The sequence below is a fragment of the Diachasma alloeum genome, unplaced genomic scaffold, assembly GCF_001412515.2.
Source record: "Diachasma alloeum isolate Michigan unplaced genomic scaffold, Dall2.0 Dall_scaffold_00366, whole genome shotgun sequence".
In the NCBI taxonomy this organism is placed as follows: Eukaryota; Metazoa; Arthropoda; class Insecta; order Hymenoptera; family Braconidae; genus Diachasma; species Diachasma alloeum.
Genome location: NW_021680505.1, coordinates 263,010 through 286,303, shown reverse-complemented (window position 1 = coordinate 286,303; position 23,294 = coordinate 263,010). Strand labels below are relative to the sequence as shown.

At 36.8% G+C, this 23,294-nt stretch overlaps 3 protein-coding genes and 3 long non-coding RNA genes across 6 annotated transcripts in view; all 6 read right to left on the bottom strand.

Annotated features, from left to right (window-relative positions):
* Positions 1–1,499: 1,499 nt before the first annotated feature.
* On the bottom strand, positions 1,500–2,122 carry LOC107041487. Its single transcript, XR_001461062.1, has 2 exons — positions 1,775–2,122; positions 1,500–1,710 (listed from the first exon to the last, which is right to left on the bottom strand). It is a non-coding gene; the product is annotated as an uncharacterized LOC107041487 (long non-coding RNA).
* Positions 2,123–2,585: 463 nt separating this feature from the next.
* On the bottom strand, positions 2,586–4,399 carry LOC107041486. The gene is made up of 2 exons (XR_001461061.1): positions 4,284–4,399; positions 2,586–2,861 (listed from the first exon to the last, which is right to left on the bottom strand). It is a non-coding gene; the product is annotated as an uncharacterized LOC107041486 (long non-coding RNA).
* A 239-nt stretch (positions 4,400–4,638) lies between these two features.
* Positions 4,639–7,604, bottom strand: LOC107041498. The gene is made up of 3 exons (XR_001461070.1): positions 7,502–7,604; positions 5,993–6,390; positions 4,639–4,813 (listed from the first exon to the last, which is right to left on the bottom strand). It is a non-coding gene; the product is annotated as an uncharacterized LOC107041498 (long non-coding RNA).
* Positions 7,605–8,749: 1,145 nt separating this feature from the next.
* LOC107041494 (kielin/chordin-like protein) lies at positions 8,750–11,687 on the bottom strand. Its single transcript, XM_015262076.1, has 6 exons — positions 11,603–11,687; positions 11,288–11,522; positions 10,011–10,120; positions 9,803–9,922; positions 9,167–9,316; positions 8,750–9,079 (listed from the first exon to the last, which is right to left on the bottom strand). The coding sequence occupies exons 1-6, from the start codon at positions 11,670–11,672 to the stop codon at positions 8,883–8,885; spliced, it is 882 nt and encodes a 293-aa protein (XP_015117562.1). The 5' UTR covers positions 11,673–11,687; the 3' UTR covers positions 8,750–8,882.
* Positions 11,688–14,518: 2,831 nt separating this feature from the next.
* On the bottom strand, positions 14,519–18,471 carry LOC107041522. The gene is made up of 6 exons (XM_015262117.1): positions 18,361–18,471; positions 17,808–18,045; positions 17,476–17,582; positions 16,308–16,427; positions 14,909–15,058; positions 14,519–14,834 (listed from the first exon to the last, which is right to left on the bottom strand). The coding sequence occupies exons 1-6, from the start codon at positions 18,428–18,430 to the stop codon at positions 14,584–14,586; spliced, it is 936 nt and encodes a 311-aa protein (XP_015117603.1). The 5' UTR covers positions 18,431–18,471; the 3' UTR covers positions 14,519–14,583.
* Positions 18,472–21,754: 3,283 nt separating this feature from the next.
* LOC107041521 overlaps positions 21,755–23,294 on the bottom strand; it is a 5,646-nt gene continuing 4,106 nt past the window's right edge. The window contains exons 4-6 of the mRNA XM_015262116.1: positions 22,770–22,889; positions 22,192–22,341; positions 21,755–22,102 (exon numbers count right to left, since the gene is read on the bottom strand). Of these exons, the coding sequence (XP_015117602.1) occupies positions 21,822–22,102; positions 22,192–22,341; positions 22,770–22,889 (551 nt within the window). The 3' untranslated portion in view covers positions 21,755–21,821. The remainder of the gene's footprint in view (positions 22,103–22,191; positions 22,342–22,769; positions 22,890–23,294) is intronic.

Here is a 23,294-nt window from a genome sequence, read left to right as displayed (position 1 = left end):
CTCGTAGGCCTATCGAAAAATGAAGAATATCCTCTCCTGTAGCGTTGATAATTAATAATAAAGGTTCGTTAACGTTTTTCAAGTGATTATTTTTCTTGATTTTGTTTTTTGTATTCGCGAGAAAAAAGAAAGTTTTGACTACGTTTCAGTGAATTGTTCTACCTTGTATTTTCAGATTAATCCCATTCGATTAGTTAATATCACGTTATTTCTGATGAGCTTGTGATTGTTCATCTGAAAAAGCATGCCATCTTCACATTTATTCGATTGTTTTTTCGCTCAAATCACGATGCCATCGGACCTGTCAAATCATTATTGAGGTTAAGTATACTGGGATTGAGTAATTGGAGATGAACCTGAGGTTGAGCAGTGGCCATTCAACTAAAGCCCGGTGAAGCGTTTCGCGTAATAGTCTAACGCTGGGCTGTGAGCGGGTGACGCGGCTCAACCTCGGGTACATGTGACGCGCGTGGAGTTTATCCCAAGCTGGGGCGGAGTGGCGTATTTCTAGCTGGGATACGGGTTCCGAGGCGAGCTCGAGCGGCGTGATTTCTACCCGGGCGTGGGAAAAGTGTTGTTTGGCTCGTGGGAGGTTTATAGCACGAGCCGAAGGCGAGTGATATAATCCCACGAGTCTAAAAACACTTTTCCGCACTCGTAACGAAATATACTATTTCATCACGCTGTGACGAAAAGTGAACTTTTCGGCACGCTCCGCGTGCCTAAAAGTCCACTTTCCGGCACATTGTGATGGATAATATTGTTCGTAACTCGTGAAAAAATGTTTTTTGCAGTCGTTACGAAATATACTATTTCATCACGCTGTGACGAAAAGTGAACTTGTCGCCACGCTCCCCGTCCCTAAAAGTCCACTTTCCGGCACATTGTGATGAAATAGTACATTTCGATACTAGGGCGTCGAGAACTTTTCTGGCGAATATGAGGTTACAGAACGAGCCGAAGGTGAGTTCTATAATCATATTCGCCAGAAAAAGTTCTTCACTTCCGTGTATCGAATAATATTTTCGATACACGCTTTCGATTCACTTCGCTCAGCGTTCGTGAAACACCGCCCACGCACTTCGTGTCAAAAAATATCGTTCGTAACTCGTGAAAAAATGTTTTTTGCACTCGTTACGAAATATACTATTTTGTCACTGCTGCTACATTCAGCCCGTGTCGAAAAGTGCCTTTTCGTTTACTGGTAAACGATAAATGGCACAGTTCGACACTCGCTGAACGTAACATCACTAACAAAAAAATAGTGCGGATACACGTGCGACGGGGTGTTTTAATTCGTGTGATTGGCAGCCCTCGGCTTCGCCTCGGGCCGCCAACTTCACACTCGTTACCCCCCGTCGCACTTGCATCGAAATATACTATTCCAAAAAATGTATTTTTGAACTTTTTGGATCATAACGGGTCGATATAACACAAACAAATCAAAACTTAAATTTAAACGATTACAATGCTTCTATTCGGAAGAAAAAATGCAAAAATCGATTGATGAGAAGTTTTAATAATGAATTGTCTGGAATTAGTGGGTTTCATAGTGCAAAAATTTTTTCATTTCATTATTTTTCGTTCGTTGCAAAACACATCGGTTTCCATTTCATGATGAAAATGGAATTAACACTTGGGAAAATGCGGTTGATTCCTGTCAGCGGCAAAGTATGCACATGGGGGGACCCGGTATTGGGTGTCCTTCCGCTAAAATGAAAAAAATTATTTGAGATTAAATTCCATTGAAGAAAGTCAGAAGAAATAATTTTACCTGGGAATAGAGCTGCCAAAAATACGAACGCCATTATCGCAATCCAAATGGAAATCAGACCTTTCTCCATTATAATTGATTATCACCCCCAGTAATTCTTCATCAAGCTTCACTGGATACAAAAATTTGAGATCGTGGTCTTATATACGCCACGATATTTGCCTAAAAAAAAATATTGAATGGAGAGCAAACCTTTGTTACGAACAATAACTCAATCATAATTCACAAGCTTGTTAAAATGTCGAGATAGTGAAGTTGGAAATGAGATTCGAAAATGGTAAACACTTGCCATGAATTTTTAGCAGGAAAACCAGACAAAACAAACTGTTGTAGCTCATTATATATGAATAATAATGAATTGCAAACAATTGTTTTCTGTTCCGTGGAAAAAATAAACGAAAGACCTTCGAATTTATTCGAGATTCATTCGACATGTCAGATGATCCCAAAGGTTGAGCTATGATTGGTTAAAATTGGAGGGGAAACAATCGTCGGAATAATAACGGCTGGACCGAAAATATTTCAATGAAAAAACCAGTAAAATTTCATCTTTTTATGCAACTTTTTCTATTAGGTTATTTTCTATTAGAATTTTTCAAGTTTTTCCCATTCAACTTTTCGCCTCTTTTCGCTTAAAATTTAAGCCGAGAGATTTCTGTAGAATATTTTCCATTTACCATTTGTATGGAAAAAACGAAACGAAATCCTGTAGAATTTCCTAGCTAGTGCACAAGGTTTTTCTATAAAATTTGTTCGTAATTGAGTTACTTCTATAAAAAAAAAGGAATGCAACAGAAAAACAGAACGGCAATATTTTCTATCTGGGTAATTTATTCATCATCATACACGCTCATAATGCTCTCAATCGTGCAAAGATACTAATAAAAGAAATATAGAATTCGTGATTTAAACATTAAAATGAAGATTCGTCGAATGGAATTGCCGTTATTTTCTACTTCAAGGTAGTTACGGAATTTTGATCGTTAACGAGATTCGCTTGATGAGCTTGATGATTCGCTTGACGATGAGGCTTCTCCACTACGACAAAGTATGCACTGAGGTGGTCTCAAGGGCCCGGCGCCGGACACTAAAATATAATAAACACATTATTTTGAAAAAAACAATGATTACGACTATCGCCTTTATCTTCAAATTCGGTCAAAGGGGCATCGAAACAAACCATCATTCAATGAATTCAGAACATGAATTCAATGAATTCAGAACATTTTTTCGAGTTATCGTGGGACAATCACGCCTGAAAAAATTCAATGAAAAGCCTAGCGAATTCGCTAGAAAATTCTATTGGAATTCTATAGGAATTCTATGGCTTTTCTGTAAAACTTATATAGGAATTCTATTGAAAAATACTATTTGGCTTTTGCGCCGATTCTATTGGATATTCGATAAGAAAAAGTCAATAGATTACAAATTTCCGTTTAGAATTTTTTCTTGAGATTTTTTCTATAAGAATGCTTGGGCATCATTTTGCTAAGTTTTTCTCACTCGGATTATGTAATGCAAAATAAAACAAAATCCAGCGAAAAAAATTTGGAAAATTTGTGCCCAATAATTCTAATAGAAGAAATCTCAAGAGAAAAATTCCAACAGAAATTCGAAATCTATTGACTTTTTTTATCGAATGTCTAATAGAATCAGCGTAAAAAACAAATAGAATTTTTCAATGGAATTCCAATAGAATTTTCTAGCGAATTCGCTAGGTTCTCTATTGATTTTTTTCATACGTGAAACGCTTTTTGAAAAAATTGGTAAATTTTAAAAATTAATACGTGAATTAAATTTCAATTAATGTCGATGAACAAAACTCAAAAATACCTGCAAAACAAAGATTAAATTCCATCAATTAATTTGCCAACAATTAGAGAAAAACTAGGATATGGTCTAAAATTTACATTCACGTAATTTTTGGATCATAATAGGTTGATATAACACAAAACATCCAAAACTGAAATTTTCTAGAAAAATTCTAGTACGAGTACTGGAAAAAATCACAATCCACCGGCTGTGAAAAATTCTAGTGCTGGTAAGGTAAAATTTTTTGGTATTTCTGGTAAAATTTCTGGGGATTTCCGTGAAATTTTCACACAAATACGGGAAAAAATTCACGTTTTCCCCAATAAAATTTCTAGTGCCGACCCTGGAATTTTTTCCTGGCCGTCACGTTGCGCCTCTTTTCCCGTGCTAGCACTCGAATTTTTCTAAAGAATTTCTCTTCGTGTACAAAGTTTCCATTTAGAGACAACACTGCTAAAACGAATGTCTAAATTTCACACACCTTTTGTAGACATTTTTCAGACACTGCAAAATCGTCTGAATAAAATGAAAATTTATTTGAATTTCAAATATGAATTAAGATATTTGGGCACCGGTTCGTCTGAAATTCAGACATGTTTTCATTTTATTCAGACATTTTTAGTGTCTAAAAAATGTCTACAAATGGTGTGTGCAGTTCAGACATTCGTTTTTGCTGTGAAAAAAAATATGATTTTACCTGGGGATAGCGTCATCAAGAAGATCATTACCGCCATCACTACCAAAGAGTAAATCTGTACTTTTCCAATCATAGTTAATCACCGGTTTTCGTTACGAAACAGTCCTGTTGAAAATCGCACTGAGACAATCGCTGAAAACTCGCCCCTATATACGACTGCAATATTTGCATATGAGGAAAAGGTGGACAGGGCAATACGTCAAAATCATCGTTGTGATTGAAAATTCAACGATTATTCGCACAAAAGGGGCTTTTGTGACGGTAAAACTAGATAATCCTGTGATTGATGGGTTTCAAGAATCATATATTTTCCGCTAACTGTTTTTACAATAATTTGAGACATAATTTTCGGTCTTTTATGAAGAAGAATATTCGTTGTTCTCAATAACAGATGCACTGGTTGATTTCGCATCTTCCGGTGGGACGTTTTCCTCTGGCACCACAGATTGTGGCGCAGTTGTGCATACCGATGTTTTCGCAAGGCACGGACCGTTGGATACGAGAATGTCCCTCTTCAGCACCTCCGTAGGCTGAAATCAGAGGTACGTTCTCACACGGAAAAAGTTATATTTGGAAAAATATATAAAAAAATATCTTAAATAGGCCCAATTTATATAAAAAATATATACACGGAGAGAAATGTTCAGTAAAAATTACGAAACTCTCACTTCACTCACCGATTACGGAATCGACTCAGAAAATTTAAGTAACGATATCGTAATTTTTCACAAGAGATTCAGATAAAAATTACGGAACGCTTCGGAAAAATTCCGCGACAGTTCCGTAAAATTTCCTACAACCACATTTCGCTCCGGAATTACGGAAAAGATACGTAATTTTTATTAAATATTTCTCTCTGTGTAGGAAATATATGTTTTATAGATATTTTTTACATGTTCCTTATAAATTTGAAAAATATGTGGAATTGGCCCATATTATATATTTTTTCATAATTTTTTTGGGGTTTTGCTGATTTCATCCACTTGTTATTTTATGCATTTTTATTTTTCATCGGATTAGAGATAATTTAATTTTATAATTTTTTTGCTTCCGAATAATTTTTTCCCCACCGTTTATCTTTTTTGCAGTGAATTTTATTCATTTATTGCGACTATTATAACAATTTTCATTCTTTCGTTCTTTCTTACCATGAATAGGATTGGAAACGACATATGAAATTGAACACTATCAATAGAATTATCAAAATCATTCATTTTTTCAAAATTTGCGAGGGGATATCACGTATGAAAAAATCGTATAGAAATTTTCTATACAAATTGCGTATAGAAATTCTATGGGATTACCGTCTATGATATTCGGATATTTCTATACGAATATTTTCTATACGAATTATGTCTAAACATAAATTTTTACATAAATTTTTGTTTTCATACGAAAGATGGCTAAACGCTCCGGAGAAAAACGTAGAGAAATGTCACAACTCCATACGAAATGTTTCTATACATGTGACAGTGGGTCGTATAGGATCAAACCTATAGAAATTGTATAGAAATAATTTGTGCAAAAAATATCCGTATAGAAATATCCGAATATCATATACGAAAATCCTATAGAAATTCTATACGCAATCCGTATAGAAAATTTGTATACGATCTTTTAATACGTCGACGGGAACCAATTGTTTTGGCGAGGGGACAGAAACCAATTAACGAGACCATTATAATCCATTATAACCATTATAATCTCACCTGCATCCGCAACCGAAATAATCACAAGGGCCAGTGCCACCAGAACGAAGAATCCGTGAAATTTCGCCATGACGATAGATTCTCTAATATCTGACAAACTCAGTTTGACTGATTAAGTACGCGGTCAGAATTTATATACCCCTGGTTTATCTCGCGGGGAAGAACCGAGTTTTGTCACTCAATGGTATAATACGCAACAAACATAGTATTTGGGATTTTTCATTTTATTCATTTGCGGGTATTTCAGATACAAATGCAAGCGCCTATCTGACACATTCCGTTGGGACGTTTTCCCTGGGCGGTGCATATCGTTCCGCAGTTGTTCATGTTGATTCCGCCGCAAGGTACGTCTCGTTGGAGGCGATGATGTTGGGCTTCACCGACAGCGTAACCCTCAACTACAAAAATTAAGAATAATAATTAATAATTTAATGAATTAAATTGTCAATTAAATTATTAATCAGTTATTTAATGAATTGATAATTTAATTCAGTAGCGAAATGGTCAAACGATTTAAGTCAATTTGGTCTTCAGTTGAGTTTTCCAGAAATATTTCCGAATTTAAGGGAGATAGCGAAATTTTCATAGGGGAGGGTGTGCCTGTACCGCCCACCTAAGGGGAAATGCCAGTTTTATATTTTATATTTCAGCTTGAGTATAAAAAACGTATTTGTGAGACTTCTTTAACTATTGAATTCGTTATTCTCGAAGTGTAGACGCCTAATTCTCCTTAGAATCCACAAAATTGATTGAAAATAAAAGACAGACCCTATTGAGCGGTACTACCCGCCGTTGGGTAATACCGCTCGGCACGATTCCAAGGCCGCTCATAGGGTTTTGCGTGTATCGCTCGCGCCGCAACCTAACCTGTACTTGAGTGCTGTCGAGCAACTACGTGGCCGATCCTATGAGCGGTATTACCGGCTCCGCTCGGCGTCAACAAAATAATTGATAATTATTGACATGAGTGGAGTTTTGAGTTCGAATTGGTCTCAAATTACGCACGAAAGTCCACGAATCAAATTACCACAGATTAATATGAGAATTCAGCGTTTGAAACTATCAAAAACCTTAATTATAAGTCCACAAATTTTGCACTGTAAAAACCTCAAAACTTCGTTACGTGTTTTTTTCATATTTAAAGAGGTAAATAAAGTGAAATTTTTCCGACAATCACATCCTATCATCAAATTCTTGATGATCAGGAGCAGAGAGAAATTTTCAAGTTGATGGTTGTGGAGAAAATCGGGTGAGCGGTATTACCCGCTGAGCGGTACAGGCACACCCTCCTCTAATAACCTTTTTTTGCAGAGTGAATCGAGTGCTACTAAAAAGGTTAATAGAAAAATTTTGCATTCTTCCTTAGATTCCGAGATATTTATTGAAAACTGGCCAATAGCCAACATCGACTTAAACGGTTTGACCACTTCGCTGCTGAATTCATAAGTCAATTTTTTTTTGTATAAAAGTGTTGAAAATAAAATTTCCAGGGGAATTGAAATATATTACCTGATGTGGAGAAGATCATCAATGCACCTATCATTGCCATCAAAAACGTAAGCTTAAGGATTTTCATTGCGATCGCGGTCTTTAATTGCATTACTCTTTCAAGTGAAGATGCACCGAATGATGCAGTTTTCACTTGCAGGCTTTATATACAGGCACAATAATAATAGTAATAATAATTAACGTGTTCATCGGGGAAGTCCTGAAAAATATATTCTTCCGATAAGAATTACTCTGACGCTAGTCAGTATGTTTTTCTCTTCAAAGAAATGGTAATTGGTTTTGAATATAGCATGATCATTTGCACATCATTTTCTTCCTCGTCAAGGACATCAAACCAATTTTTAAAAGCCATTATTCGATGAATTTAGAACATTTTTTTTAGTAATCGCAGGACGACTGGTTAAAAAAAAATCGAATATTCTAATAATTAAAATATTAATTGAATTTTAATTAATGTCGATGGATAGGGCGCAACAATACCTACATTTGAGGAAAAATGATTGAATGCCATCGATTCGTCAGCGAACAATTGAAGAAAAACTCAATCAGGACAATATTTAAAAATGTATTTCCGGACTTTTTAGAACCTGAAATTTAGTAGAAATTTGAAATGAAGAAATGGCTAGGAGCCGGATAGCTCAGTTGGGAGCACCCGATTGTTCACATATGACAATGAGTATATTTATCAGTTGATATATGTTCTTCTTATAAATCAAATAGGGAACCACATTCTCTCATAATTGATATTCGGATTTTTCTATACGAATATTTTCTATACGAACTATTTCCATACATAAATTTTTGTTTTCATACGAAAGATGTCTAAACGCTCTAGAGATAAACGAAGAGAAATATCGGAACTCCTTACGAAATGTTTCTATTCATGTGGCAGTGGGTCGTATAGGATCAAACCTCTAGAAATCGTATAGAAATAATTTGTGTAAAAAAATATCAGTATAGAAATATTCGAATATCCTATACGAAAATCCTATAGAAATTCTATACGCAATCCATATAGAAAATTTCTATACGATTTTTTTTTTCATACGTGCGGCTCCCCTCCTACCTCATCCAAATCCCGTCCAATCATTTCCTATGACGTCACAAAGATGTGGAACGCTATATAAATTTTAATGTTTATAATCTTTAATGGTTTGGGTTGACATCACCCAAAAAAGCCAAAACCCAAACTTGAACGACAACAAAGCTTCCATTCGGCAATACAGCAATAAGGAAAAAAACGCTGGATTATGTCACGTTCAACAACTTTATTTCATCCATAATTATCAGCTCATAATCAATGAATTCATAAATAAAAAAAAATCGATGAATGCATTCAGAAAATAGTGATCGTGATGTTTGACGAGGTGTCTGAAGATAATCACTGACACTTATCTCGGGGCAGACGCTGGCATGTGGGCGTAGGTGACACCTCACAACGACACTTGACACATTTTGAATTCACGTCGTCACCCATGTTGAGCTCGTCTCCATAATTCATCGACAGATCGCCGAATTTACATGAGACCTCCTCGGGCTTGGGGCCATCTATCCGCACGACCTGATCGCTCGGTGTTTCTGGAATTATGAGATGATGACACAACTGATATCATATCCATCGTAAAATCAAGATTGTTCGAAATCACAAGGGATTAGGAGACTTACGACATCTGAATTTCGATGTGCAAGATGTTTGAGGTGATTGATTGGCTTCATACACAGGAGCACATCTCTCAGCAACTTGCCTACTGTAGTAGAGTTCAGTCCTGCATTCAACCCTCGATTTCGAAGTGCAGAAGGGAGCGATATTTCGTCCTGAAGGCGTTCAGAAAATGAAAACGCGTACGAAAAAAATTAAAACCTAGCGGATTCGCTTGAAAATTCTACTTGATTTCTGGTCAACTTTCGGTCGATTCTATTGAAAAATTCTGCAGCTTCTTTAGCCTTTTTTGTAATAAAAATGTTCAATGGAAAATATTCTGTAGATACAATCAATAGATTTTGATTTTTCTACATCAATTCTTCGGCTGAAATTTTCCAGATTTTTTTTGTTTGATTTTTTATTAAGAGAAAGAGAAGAAAGAGTGGAAAAAATTTGAAAAATTCTCGTCGCGAAATTCCTATAGAAATTTTCTATTGAAAAAAAATCCTCCAAAAACTAATAGAATAAAAGTTCAAGAGAAATGCAATTTTATAGACTTTTTCTTACATTAATCTAAAAAAAATAGAAATATATGTAATTCTCTGAAAGTTTCATATATTTCTCAAAAATTACCCCTAAAAATTATTTTAATAAATTACCAGTATATCCAGGGCCACAGAAGCATCTTTTGTTCGGCTCCGAAGCCGGTTCAAAGTACTCTCCGTCCTTGTAAACTTTACCGTCAACTTCGCACGTGGGGATGTCTCGTGGATTGTTAGCTACATTGAAATTACATTCATGAAGCATTCAATCATGCCAAGAATAATTCAACAATTTCAAGTCAAATGTTTTTAAAAATATACACACGACATATCAGAGACAGCCCCGGGCAGCACTGGGTCGCGTTTCGCTGTTGATAGCATCCTGGTTGAGGATTTGGGCGGTAGCAATCAACGATCGCACAAGCAAATCTTGCACTGATGAATATAATTTCATAAATTTCATACATTTCATAAATATTGTCAATTTTATAAACTTCATAAATTTTATAAATTTCTCTCTAAATTCTAATTCTCTTTGAATTGATTTAATGCCTAAAGGTGGTTAGGCGGTGTTTTCTGGCGAATTTGGAGAGAGGATTTCCGTAGTTCCCGATAACTTAATTGGGAGAGTGCCAGCCCTTTTTTTGATGACCTATTTTTGGGGGCGCATTAAACAGAAGCGAGAATTTATCCAATTGGTCTAGTATTTATTTTAATAATACTCATTTAAACTGTTCACTCTTTCAAAAACGGAGTATAATAATGTTATAAACATTAGATATTTTATTGATTCCGATTGTTTTTAGAACTGTGAATCTTTAATTGTAATGGATATCAGTTTAAATATGTTAACTTATATTTTTTTTATTTTTCTATTTCATTGGTTTTATCGAAGTAATTCTCGATTTGAAACCCCTCCTCTAGCCTGCCTCCCCTCCTTTCTTTCCCCTCATTGTTATCTGCGGTATCATGGTCGTCTTACTCTTAGCTGTGCCCCATTCGAGCTAGAACTGCACGGGAAACCATGTAAAACCCCAGTCGCACAGCCGGCCGATTGTGCAGTGCCCTAATATATCCATCTGTCAATGGTGCTTGCCTCTACAATAGTCAGAGGCATGAAGACTATTCTTCATGGTCAGAGGATATAACCATACCGAACAGAAGAAGAAGAATATCCATCTGTCACACTAACTAGATGGAGACACTAGGCCGCTACACCGTACCTACCCCGCCCGTAATTTTTGTGCGAGTGAGGTGTTCCCATCCAAGTACTAACCCATCCAAGTACTAACCCAACTCACCGCTGCTTAGCTTGGATGTCGGCCGGAGCAACACCGCACCCACCTAACCATTACAGTCGGTCGTTAACTTATTATTTAGCTGGTATTGTATTTTTGAAGGTGAATAAACGTATTTGGTCTAAAAAAACAGTTGGGAGAGTACCCGGCGCGTAACTGGGAAACCCGGATTCGAATCCCGTCTGGGCGGTGCGGCATTTTTTCTCTCTAAATTCTAATTCTCTTTGAATTTTTTTTTCGTAAATTTTTTTTTCATAAATTTCATAAAGCCGGCCATTTTACCTCACTCGCCCCTATTACTTACTAATTTCCACTTTTAACACAGGTACACCGATCACATGGAGCTCTATCCTCATCAGAAAGTCCCTCCCCAACCTTGATCTCCTTACCGCCAAAATAGCACTTGTCTGGTGAACGATTATCAATACTTTTGCAGTCAAATTTGACCGCACATTTATCGGTGGAAGAGACATAAACGGGATTGCATCGTAGATCTCTGTAGAATTTCAAAGGTCCTGGGCAATCCTTATCGTCGCTTCCTGAAGGGAACAAATGATTTTTTCATTCTCCAAAAGAAGATTTGAAATTGATGGAAAAATAGTTACGGGTGACAACTCACTTTGAGCAAATGTGCCGGCAATATTCGCGGCTAATGCACAGAGGCAGAAGATGGTGATGAACGAATTCATGACGACTCAGATCAGAATGACTGAGATCCCCTGTTCGCCTTCCTTTATATTTGACTGAATCTTTCCTCAAGACAAAGGGGTCAACGCATTTTTAGAATAAATAAAGCGGTGACACGTCTTTTTATTCTCCTTATCGGCTCATCGATTTGCAAGCTTCTTAGTGCTCACGTCTTCTTTTCCGCGTGGTTTATTCTATTTACTGTATGGGGGTTCCCCGCCGATTGTCGTTGAATAACAGAAAAAAAACGATGTCTTTTGTTTTTCCACTGATATGATTCACTTATGCAAGTATTTTCATGAGGATTCCGACTGCTTACTTTTTTCTCGCTAAAAATGTATTAGAGACGTTTGGTTCTTCCAAAAAGCGGGAGACATGATGGAGAATACATAAGCTATTATAAGATACTAGACCTGTATGCGCGCTTATCTATTCGTCGTGAAAATGAAGAAATCGAATTTATTAAACTTCATATACTCATAGATGTTTTATAAATATAGATAATGACTTAATGAGAATTACGAGAATGAAAAGTGAAACATCAATGAATCATTTTTAACCTTCGATTAATTCTTTTTTTTTTTACTTGTCGAAATAATCTGATTAAAATCTGTAATTGTTGAAAAATTAGGGGAGGGTTATGAATTGATTTCCTAGAAAACTGAAAAAATTTCTTGAATTCTTCGGAAAATTTAACAGTTTTCCAGATAACCATACTCTTTAAAGATTTTTCTCGAATTACTTGGGAAACCGAAAAATTTTCATAAATATTGTAGAGTTTAGAATTTATATATGAACATCTGAGAAACAAGAAATGATTATTTTCGCGTATGATAAATATGAAGAAATTAAAATTTGGGAGGAGAAGAATAATTTGGGAGTAAAAAAAAATAGAAATACTGTTTTTTTTTCTCCTGATCAATAATTAGGCAATTTAGATATGCTTTGATACAAAGATAATCTTCACACATGGAAAAATGAAAAATATGACGCAGAATAAATTTTTGGCATTTGAAAAATTTGAAAATAGCGGGGAGTTTTTTCAGTGACTACTTCACGCGACTCATTGACCAATCAGAATTGAGGATTAGCGGTCAGGCAGTTTCGAGATGTGTCGATATAAAACAACTTCACGTTTCTTTCATCTTTAATAAACAGGAGTAGAATAATTGTACTGATTTTTAGAACATGAAAAAAAAAATTAACAGAATAGGAAAAGAAATAACAAATAAAAAATTTTCAAATCCAGAATCATTCATGATTAGTTACCATGAATACGTTGATTAATATTTCGAGTACACGGATGAAAAAGTTTAATAGAACAACCTAATGAATTCGCTAGAAAATTCTATTGGATTTGTATTCAACATTCTATTAGTTTTGTGCCGATTCGATTGAAATGTTCTGCAGTATTTCTTGATAGAAAAAAAAAATGGAAAATTTGAGCCGAGGAAATTCTGTAGAACATATCTGAAGGGAATAAGTCATATAGAAAAATCGAATTCTATTTATTTTTTCTATCGAATATTTTCTATTGAAGATTTCAACAGAATTGGCCAAAAACTAATAGAAAGTTCAATAGAAATCGAATAGAATTTTCTAACGAATTCACTGCATTTTTCTATTAAATTTTGTCGTGTGTATATCCCTCCTTGCAAACATATTGAATTGTTTGTTCACCTTGGGTGAAACTTCCGATAACACACGTTGAATACAAAGCGCTGATAATGAAAAGACTCAGGAAATTTATGTGGCAACAACTACAATGTGCGATGGAGTGTCACCTAGTCTTCCATACCTTTCTAAATATTCAGACAGGTATTGAGAGAAGAGCTGGTGTCTCACCATGAATTTTAGTCCTCATTTCACTAACATGAGTTCAAAACACATTCGTATATCAGGGGTCATAAATTGTAGTTTAGCAGGTGAAATTTTTGCAGGAATTGGGATTGAACACACGGGTGAAGGTCGTCCCCTTGACACAGATTTTAAGAACTCGACCTTGAATTTTTTCCTCACGTAAAACGAGGATGGACGAATCCCGGAAAAAATAGACCACGGAAAAAAGAGACCAAGGGAAAGAAAAAACAGAGCAAGGGAAATTTTTAAATTGGGTGGGTTTTAGCACGTGTTGGGTGCGTGGGCAATTTTTTCCTGGTCTATTTTTGCCGTCTACCATGATTCCCCTCTCTCCACCAATTGGACAATAAATTCACAAGCGAAAGGTTCCGAGTTCAGCTCCACTCAAAGTTGATCAATCTCCCGAATAATCGTCCCTCATGCAAGACTAGCTTCTGTGCGGGGCCATCCAAACATCAGTCCGAGTATCCCAAAACTCCTCTGGACTTCGGGGACCCGATTAGAAAGACTAAGAAACTCCCACGTCAATCCGGATCCATCCCACGATGGAGTCCGGTGAGCGGTGACGGAATTAGTAGCGATACAAAACAAAATGGATCAATAAAAAGGTCCAACAAAAATTAATTTTGACTCTCGCCTCGCCAATAAAGTGACTTCCTGTCTGGAAATCCATAACCGCTGAACGGTCAAGGACAAAGACGAAATACCACGTTATTGATATTGTCATTGACAATGTTCAAGCCAGTGGAACAGCTTCATTTTGAGAAGCTGGACTCAGTTTGGACTTTTGATTTGGACTTTGTTTTGGACTTTTTCCATACAGAAAAGATTAATTAAACAAAATCGACGTGGTGAATATCTCCTCACATCACATATGAGACGACATCAAAGGAATTAATAAACTCAAATACAAAAAAAAATTTATTTCTGAAAAATACAATTCTCATCAGAAGTTGGTGAAAAGGTATTGAAGAAATGAAGAAAATCATCGAGAATACAAAAAATCATTTATTTCTCAAAAACACAAAACTCAACTTCTCTTATTCAGAGGTTCTAGCTAAATTTCGGGTGATCGGTAATATCGCAGACATCATCAGGCAGCCGTTGACAGGTGGGTATCGGTGGTACCTCGCAGACACACTTGACACAAACCGAGCTATAGTCTGTTTCCTGATTGAGCTCCTCACCCAGCCTCATACTGATATTTCCAAATTTGCACATGTCTTTCTCCTCGCTCGCTGCGGACTTTGCGTCCACAGCGTCGGAAGTTCCCTGAGAGTTGATGACTTCGTCTTTATCATTTTCTATAATCAATTTGAAATAAACAATTTCAATTGGAGAAGGAGGATTCACCAATCACGAGAAACGATGGACTTACGACATCTGAAGCTCACTGCACAGTCTTTCTGCGGCGATTGGGAGCTGTAAAAGACCGGCGGGCAGTTGTGGTGAATCTCGTAGGCATGACGAAGTTCTACTCCACACGACGCGGAGCCTCGAGTCGTGCAGAAAGGTTCGACGTTTTCACCTGCGAAAAAAAGACTAGTTGTTGACTCTTCGATGTCTCCAGAGCTAGTGACGAATTTAGTCTTGATTTTAATGATGATGAGGTGCTTGACACAGATGCAAAAATTTAATAGAACAACTTGGCGAAATCTTTAGAAAGTTCCATTGGATTTTTGGCGGATTGTACTGAAATGTTTTGCAGAACAAGAAGACTGTAGACTGTGCGGAGGCGATAAGGAGGGCGTCATCCACATTTTATGTGAATGCCCCCTATTAGCACACCGTCGCTATAAAATCTGGGGCCAGGCCTTCCTGGAACCAGAGGACTTACAACAAGTGGCTGTCACCAGCCTTATTAGCCTAGTGAGAAACACAGGGCTGGGGCTGTGTGACTGACCGAAACTAAGGCGGATGTTACAAAAGATCGTATGATTTAGGTGACTCTGGGCGCTTTAAGTGACCAGCTGCGCATATTCTAATTCTTCTTCTACTGAAATGTTTAACAGAAAATATTCAATAGAATTCGATTTTTCTATGTAACTTATTCTATTGAGATATTTTCTATAGAATTTCCTTGGCTCAAATTTTCCAAGTTTTTTGCTTGATTCTCTTGATGAGAAAAAGAGAAAAATAGAATAGAGAAAAACTAACAGCCAAACTGAAATCACTGAGATATTTTTCTCCGTACTGGACTTGCCATTTTATGGTGGCAACCGACTCCCAAGCTCGCATAGCTATAGACAAATTCTTAACGAAATGTAAACTCCGCATATAAACAGCAATATGTAATTATCAAAAGATAACCAATGTCACACGAACATGTCCGAAAACCTCGTCTATCGACAGTGTAAACAACCCTGCTACGGGTTCTATACTATAAACCAATAAAAAAAAAAATAATTGAGAAAACTTGGAAAATTTGAGTTGTAGAAATTCTGTAGAAAATATTTGATGTTATTCTTGTTAGTATTATTATTATTACAGGTTAAACATCGCGTTAACATCATTGTGGGTAGTCGTAATTAAGTTGAAATTGAAAAATCGATATAATTGATATAGAAAAATCGAATTCTATTGACTTTTTCTATTAAATATTTTCTATTGAACATTTTAATAGAATCGGCCAAAAACTAATAGAAACCCAGTAGAATTTTAGACGATTACAAATAGTCCATTTTGAGGGTCACAGGTCCCCTCCGTTCCCTCTCCCTGTAGCATCAAATGGACTTATAACAATGTCAAATGAGGGATTAAAGGGATTAAATCATTACCGTTGTATCCATCCATACAATAGCAGTCCTTATCAGGTTCTGCCGCAGGTACGAAGTACTCACTTGCATTATAGACCTTTCCGTCCACTTCGCAGGTTGGCCAATCTTCAGCGGTTTCGGCTGAAATAAAAACGTTCCAATAATTTAAATATTCTCGAAGAATTCGAGACAATTCTATTGGAATTCTATAGGAATTCTATGGGGTTTCTGCACGGAGAGAAAAATTCAATAAAAGTTACCAGAAAAAAACGTGAAGATTACGTTTCGAAACGTAATCCGCGAGCGAAGTAAAATTCAATAATAAGTGTGAGTCGGAACTGAAATTGTACGAATCGCCACGGAAATTCTACGACTTGTTCCGTAAAAATTAACCACTCGTCTGATGATTCACCGCTGTGGGGACAAGTCGTTCCGTAACTTTTCCCCAACGATTAAGAAATTGTACGGAACGGAACGTAGAAATAACTCACTATCTTCATAAAAATTGTTGAACGTTCAAGAATTTTTTATTTTCGAGGCATAATAAGTCGGCAAGTTTCTGTAAGATTTTACTTCTTCGGGAAAAATTACGTGACAATTTCGTACTTTCTTCGGTGATGAAGCTGAAAATTCACTGAAAGTTTCAGATTTCTTCTCTTCCATTCGTCTAAAAATTGCCGGAAAACGATTCTCCATTGCGGATTACGCCAATTGTTACGTAATTTTTACTGAATATTTCTCTTCGTGTGTGGGATTTCTATTGAAATTCTATTAAAAAATGCTATTTCTTCGTTGCGCTGATACTATTCGAATGTCTATTCGATAAGAAAAAGTCAACAGATTTTGAATTTCTGTTGGAATTTTTCTCTCGAGATTTTTTTTATTAAAATGGTTGAGCACAAATTTTCTAAGTTTTTTCCGCTGGATTTTGTTTTATTTTGCATTATAGAACCCGAATGGAAAAAACGTAGAAAATTGACCCCCAGCATTCTTATAGAAGAAATCTCAAGAGAAAATTCCAAACAGAAATGCAAAATCTATTGACTTTTCCTTATCGAATATCCAATAGAATGAGCGCAAAAAACAACTAGAATTTTTCAATAGAATTCCTATAGAATTCCAATAAAATTTTCTAGCGAATTTGTTAGGTTTTCTATTGAACTTTTTCATGTGTGTCATTGATACTCACGGCAAACTTCAGGCCCGGGGCAGCAATTTAAGGAGCTCCTAACGTGATAGCAGCCAAAGCGCGGGGGGGGAGAGAAACAGTCGACAACGGCGCAGGTGAACCCAGCACTGGAATATAAACCATTCACTTTGAATTTTCCAAACTGTCCATTTTGACTGTCGGCCAGTTTTCCATGAATATCTCGGAATCCAAGGCAAATAGCTAAATTTCCGTTACAAGCTTTTTTTTAGGGCAAAGTAAGAGCTACAGAAAAGGTCGTTACGAAATGTTTGCTATCTGCCTTGCATTCGGAAATATTCCTCGTAAACTGAGTACTGATTTTTTACACTGACACTCCTAGGCCTTTCTGGCAGGAGCAAGCAATGTCACAGGGGGCCGCGTCCTCCTCTCGCAAATGATCCCCAATTTCATACGTATGTCCCTTGTAGTAACACTTATCGGTCGATCTCTCATTCAAGTTTTCACAGTTGTATTTGTAGGGACAGCAGTCATCCTCGTTTTTGTAAACTGGCTTGCAGGATAATTCTTCGTAGAATTGTAGGGGTCCGTTGCATTTGGTTTTATCACATTCTTCAACGGAAAAACATCAAAAATGTTAAAATGATTCCCGCGTCAACCTTACGATATTGACAAATAATGAAGATAATTTAATCATTCTCATTTGCCCGGTGGCTTGGCGCAGTGGGTAAGTTCGTTGCCTCACATGCGAAAGGTTCCGAGTTCAAATCCCGGCCGGGTAGAATGGTGCGATCTAACCATTTAAAGTCTTGATCATCATCGCAGTATACCCTAACCGGGTCGAAGCGATGTAAAATAACGATAAAAAAAAATAGAAAAAAAGAAATAGAAATTCATTTATTTATTCGGAATTTTGTTCTTCAGTACCTCCTTCTGCAGGAGCCGCACAAACAGCCGTGAATAATAGACAGCAGATAAACAAGTCGAATGTGACCATGATGACCAACTCGCGTGTAATAAACTCTTAGTCCGGTCGGTGCCTTGTTTTATAGCTGTGAACAGTGGGGGAACCCACACGGACTAGTGTCAATGTTGGCCTTTCCAATGACAACAGTCGCACATGCTCTCACGCATAGGTATGACAATCGCTGTAATCTTTGGTTGATTAATTAATTGTCGCAGAGGCATCTCACGTAGATCGAGTGGTCATTCGTCTTCTCGCTGAGTTTATCCCCAATATTCATTTTCAAATTTCCAAAATTTACAAGATTACGTGCATGAAAACATTAAATAGAAAACCTAGCGAATTCGCTAGAAGATTCTATTGGAATTCTATACGAATTCTATGGCTTTTCTATAGGATTTCTATTGGAATTCTATTGAAAAATTCGATTTGTTTTTTGCGCTGATTCTATTGGATATTCGATGAGAAAAAGTCAATAGATTTTGAATTTCTGTTTGGGAGTTTCTCGGAATTTTTGGAAAATTTGTGCCCAATAATTTTAATAGAAAAAATCTCAAGAAATAAATTCAAATAGAAATTCGAAATCTATTGACTTTTTCTTATCGAATATCCAATAGAATCAGCGCAAAAAACAAATAGAATTTTTCAATAGAATTCCAATAGAAATCCTATAGAAACCTCATAGAATTCCACTCGAATTTTCTAGCGAATTTGCTAGGTTTTCTATTGAATTTTTTCATACGTGTATATCGGTTCGAATACCACTTCTGATACCAATGTTAAATACAAGCCATTTAATTAAGAATGAGTGTTTATTTAAATATTTTGGGGCGAAATAAATAATAAGAGGAAATATGCAAAGGAAATGTTTAATAGAAAAACCTAGCGAACTCGCTAGACAATTCTATTGGATTTCCATTGAACTAGTTTTTGGGCCGATTCTATTGAGATATTTTCTATAGAATTTTCTCGGCTCAAATTTTCCAATTTTTTTATTTGATTTTCTTGATGCGAAGAAAAAAAATAGAATGAAAAAAACGGGAAATTTTAGCCAAGGAAATTCTATAGAAAATATCTGAAGCGAATAAGTCATATAGAAAAATCGAATTCTATTGATTTTTCTATTGAAATTTTCTAATGAATTCGCTAGGTTTTTCTATTAAATTTTTTCGTGAAGGTGGTATGTCCGCAGACTAGGAACGAAGATAGAATAACGAGTGAGAAACAGACGATCGTACATGACGTTGGTTGAGAGGGAGGAAAAGAACGAATACATAATAAAAACAATGATTTGTATGCAGCAGTAAATGCAAGAGGACATCACGCATGAAAAAATTCAATAGAAATCCTAGCGAATTCGCTAGAAAATTCTATAGGAATTCTATGGGATTTCTATTGAAATTATATTTGTTTTCTGCGCTGATTCTATTGGATATTCAATAAGAAAAAGTCAATAGATTGCAAATTTCTGCTTGAATTTTTCTCGTAGATATCTTCTATTCGAATTATTGAGCACAAATTTTCCAAGTTTTTTCCGCTGGATTTTGTTTTGTTTCGCATTGCAGAATGCGAGTGGAAAAAATTTGAAAAATTGATGCCCAAGCATTCTTACAGAAAAAATCTCAAGAGAAAAATTCAAACAGCAATTCGAAATCTATTGACTTTTTCTTATCGAATATCCAAAAGAATCTGGGCAAAAAACGAATAAAATTTTTCAATAGACCGACGCCGGTGGCCGAGTGGGCTAGACCGGAGTCTAGTGTGCGAAACGTGAGTTCGATTCCCCGTCGAACCGAATTTTTCAACGGAAGGCCCCGGCGAGCGCGAGGTTGCTAATAGAGTAACCGCCTGTACCGGCATGGATTTCCTGTGGTTTCCCATGCTACTCCTATGTTCTATAGGAATGCGAATACGATACGGTATAGAATCCACAGCCGCATGCATAGGGTTGGATAGAGTGCCGAAATGAGACTCGAAAAGAGGACTCAAAAGGCCGTAAAAAAATATTTCAATAGAATTCCAATAGAAATCCTAAAAAAAAACCCATAGAATTCCAATAGAACTTTTCATTCTGGAAATCTAGGGAAAATATTTATTTCGTTCATTCAACGAAAAAATCTCCGAAAAAACCATAGAAAATTCTGATAAATATTGAACTTTACAATGATATATACTTGAGCGCTCAAAAACCATGATTTATATGTAAATTCGATAAAGTGTCCCCAAATCCTAGGGGAATTAACATGGGAAAAAAGTGTCCGCAGATCTAGTGACTCAGAATGAAAAGGTCTATTGGGAACTTAGATGGGGGCGGGGCGTAGGTCGCGGACCCTACATGCACGGGTTTACATTTTCGCCACTCGACAGTAGCTCCTTGGGAGAAATAGGACTCGCAACTTTCTTACATGGGTTCCTAATTTAGGGATGTGAAATGATCGTCATTTTTCAATTCGGTCAGGTCAGGCAAAATTGACCGTTTTTTGACCATTTTCTGACACCGAGATAATTCCCAATGCAAAATGACCGTCATGAACAACCAGCGTAAAAAATTCGAGAAAATGACCAAAATTCCTCTATATAGATACAAATTGACGGTCATTTTCTTTTGGGTAATTATTTCGGTCAGATTTTTGGCTATTTTATTTCATTAGTTAGGAATTGAATCGCATTTCATAATTTAAAGTTAATGTTCATTGGAACGAATTACAAAACAATCATAAATTCGATACTCGAGATCACTCATGATAAACTCATGAGCTTAATAAACGTCAACAAAATTGGTTAAATATATATCTCTGTATATATTGTTTTTGGTCAAAAACTTCATATTAAATTAGGAGGATGCTGGATGAGGCTCGTCTTTTGTCCTTCTCTCCTTAATTCTCATAATTGCCACCGGCTCCCTCATCTAGCTCGCTCAGCTCTTCACCTGAATTGCTTACTGAACGAATTTAGTCATCTAGTGTCGCATAGACCCCTAGTGGCGACGTAGCGTCCCTATGACCGCCAGCAACCTTGCCGACACCGAGTAACCGAATAAAAATTTCTGTGTCATCTATATAGATGAGAATTGACCGTCAGAATTGAATTGGTAATTTTTCGAATTCCTGACCGAATCGTCAGATTTATAGAGGTGGTAATTACCCGTCATGACCGCGGTAATTGACCGTCATTTGACCGGTCATTTTCTCACTCACATCCCTAGTTTCTATTCCGTCCGATAAATAGAGTATTCGAGTTCTTGACTTCCCAATAGAATTTTCTAGCGAATTCTATTGAATTTTTTCATACGTGATAATAAACGATTAGTTGACTTAATTACAATTTTTGAGAATAACTGATTCACGTAATCATCGCTACTTACTTCAATCATTAAAGCTTTTATTACCGAATAACATCAATAACAAATATTCTCAGGTATTAATCAATTAGGAGTTGAATTGAATGGAGGATGATCAGTAACATCACAGACATCCTCAGGCAGACGAATGCAAGTAGGAACCGGTGGAACCTCGCAGACGCATCTCACACAGACCGAGTCGTAATTCGTCTTCTGATTGAGTTCATCCCCAATCTTCATTTTAAGAGTCCCAAATTTACACTGCATGTCCTCGGCGTTTGATTTTTCCTCACTGCTCTCTGAAGAGTCACTCTCTGATGAAGAAGACTTGTTTTTGCCCTTGATGACTTCGTCCCTCTCGTTCGCTATCGTGATCGAATCAATTGGGGCAGATGAAGAGGTGATGAGTGAAGTGTAATTGTCGAGCGATAAGAGAGAGTAGACATGAACTTACGGCATCTAGATTCTCGGGGGCATTCAGTCAATGTGGACTGCGTGGAGGAGTAGACCGGTGCACACTTGTGGTGAATATCGTACGCGTGACGCAATTCAATGCTGCATTGGGAGGCCGGGGCCGATGTGCAAAAGGGCGCGACATTTTCTCCTGCAAAATATTTTTTTTTATTATTGAGAAGGCGATTTTAAAAATTTTTTGTAGGCGGTTTTAAGATCAGGGGCAATTCCCGCGTCTTGAAATTGAGGCAATTTTCACTCTGCACTCTATACACTTTGACGCTTTGACGCTGATTTGTCATTTCTTCAACAATTGAAGCGCACACGTAATTTTTATCTGAATTACCTGTGAAAAATTACGATACCGTCACTTGAATTTTCTGAGTCGATTCCGTAATCGGTGAGCTAACTGTGAGTTCCGTAATTTTTACTGAGCATTTCTCTCCGTGCGCTCTCAACTGATTTTCACCTCAAAATCGGACTAAAGCGAGAGAACATTCAAAAGGGCGCGAATAAAAGTCATGTGAACTCGAAAACGAAATAGACTTATCCAATTTCATGGATCATCAATACTGAAACCTGTATATCCAGCGCCACAATAGCAATCTTTCTTCGGTTCCCCAGCGGGTGAGAAGTACTCTCCAGCCTTGTATATCTTCCCGTCGACCTCACACGTCGGCCAGTCTTCCTCCGTCTCAGCTGAAATCAAAATCAATTTCCGACATCAATAGTCGATACGCAATACCCCCTTCCCGTGTGCACTAAAAGGGCGGAAGAATATCATCGTTTTTAACTTCCCGACCCGAAGGGAGGAAGTTATTGTAATGACCCCGAAAATCGAATGTGGAAATTTAAGCATTTCTCCACGTTTCATGACCTTTGGAACCACTTCTGACCCTTTTCAGGTACCTGTCTGTATGTGTGGATGTGTGTGCGTACGTCTGTGACACAAATTTTGTGCCACGATTCCTCCTGAACAAACGATCCGATTTGACTTTTTTTTTTTAATCGCTGTATTTTCATGTGACTTGAACCTGATTAGATTATGGAGACGATCGTCTCAGCGTTTCTCCAGTTTTTTCCAAAAAACATTTGGAAAAAAGT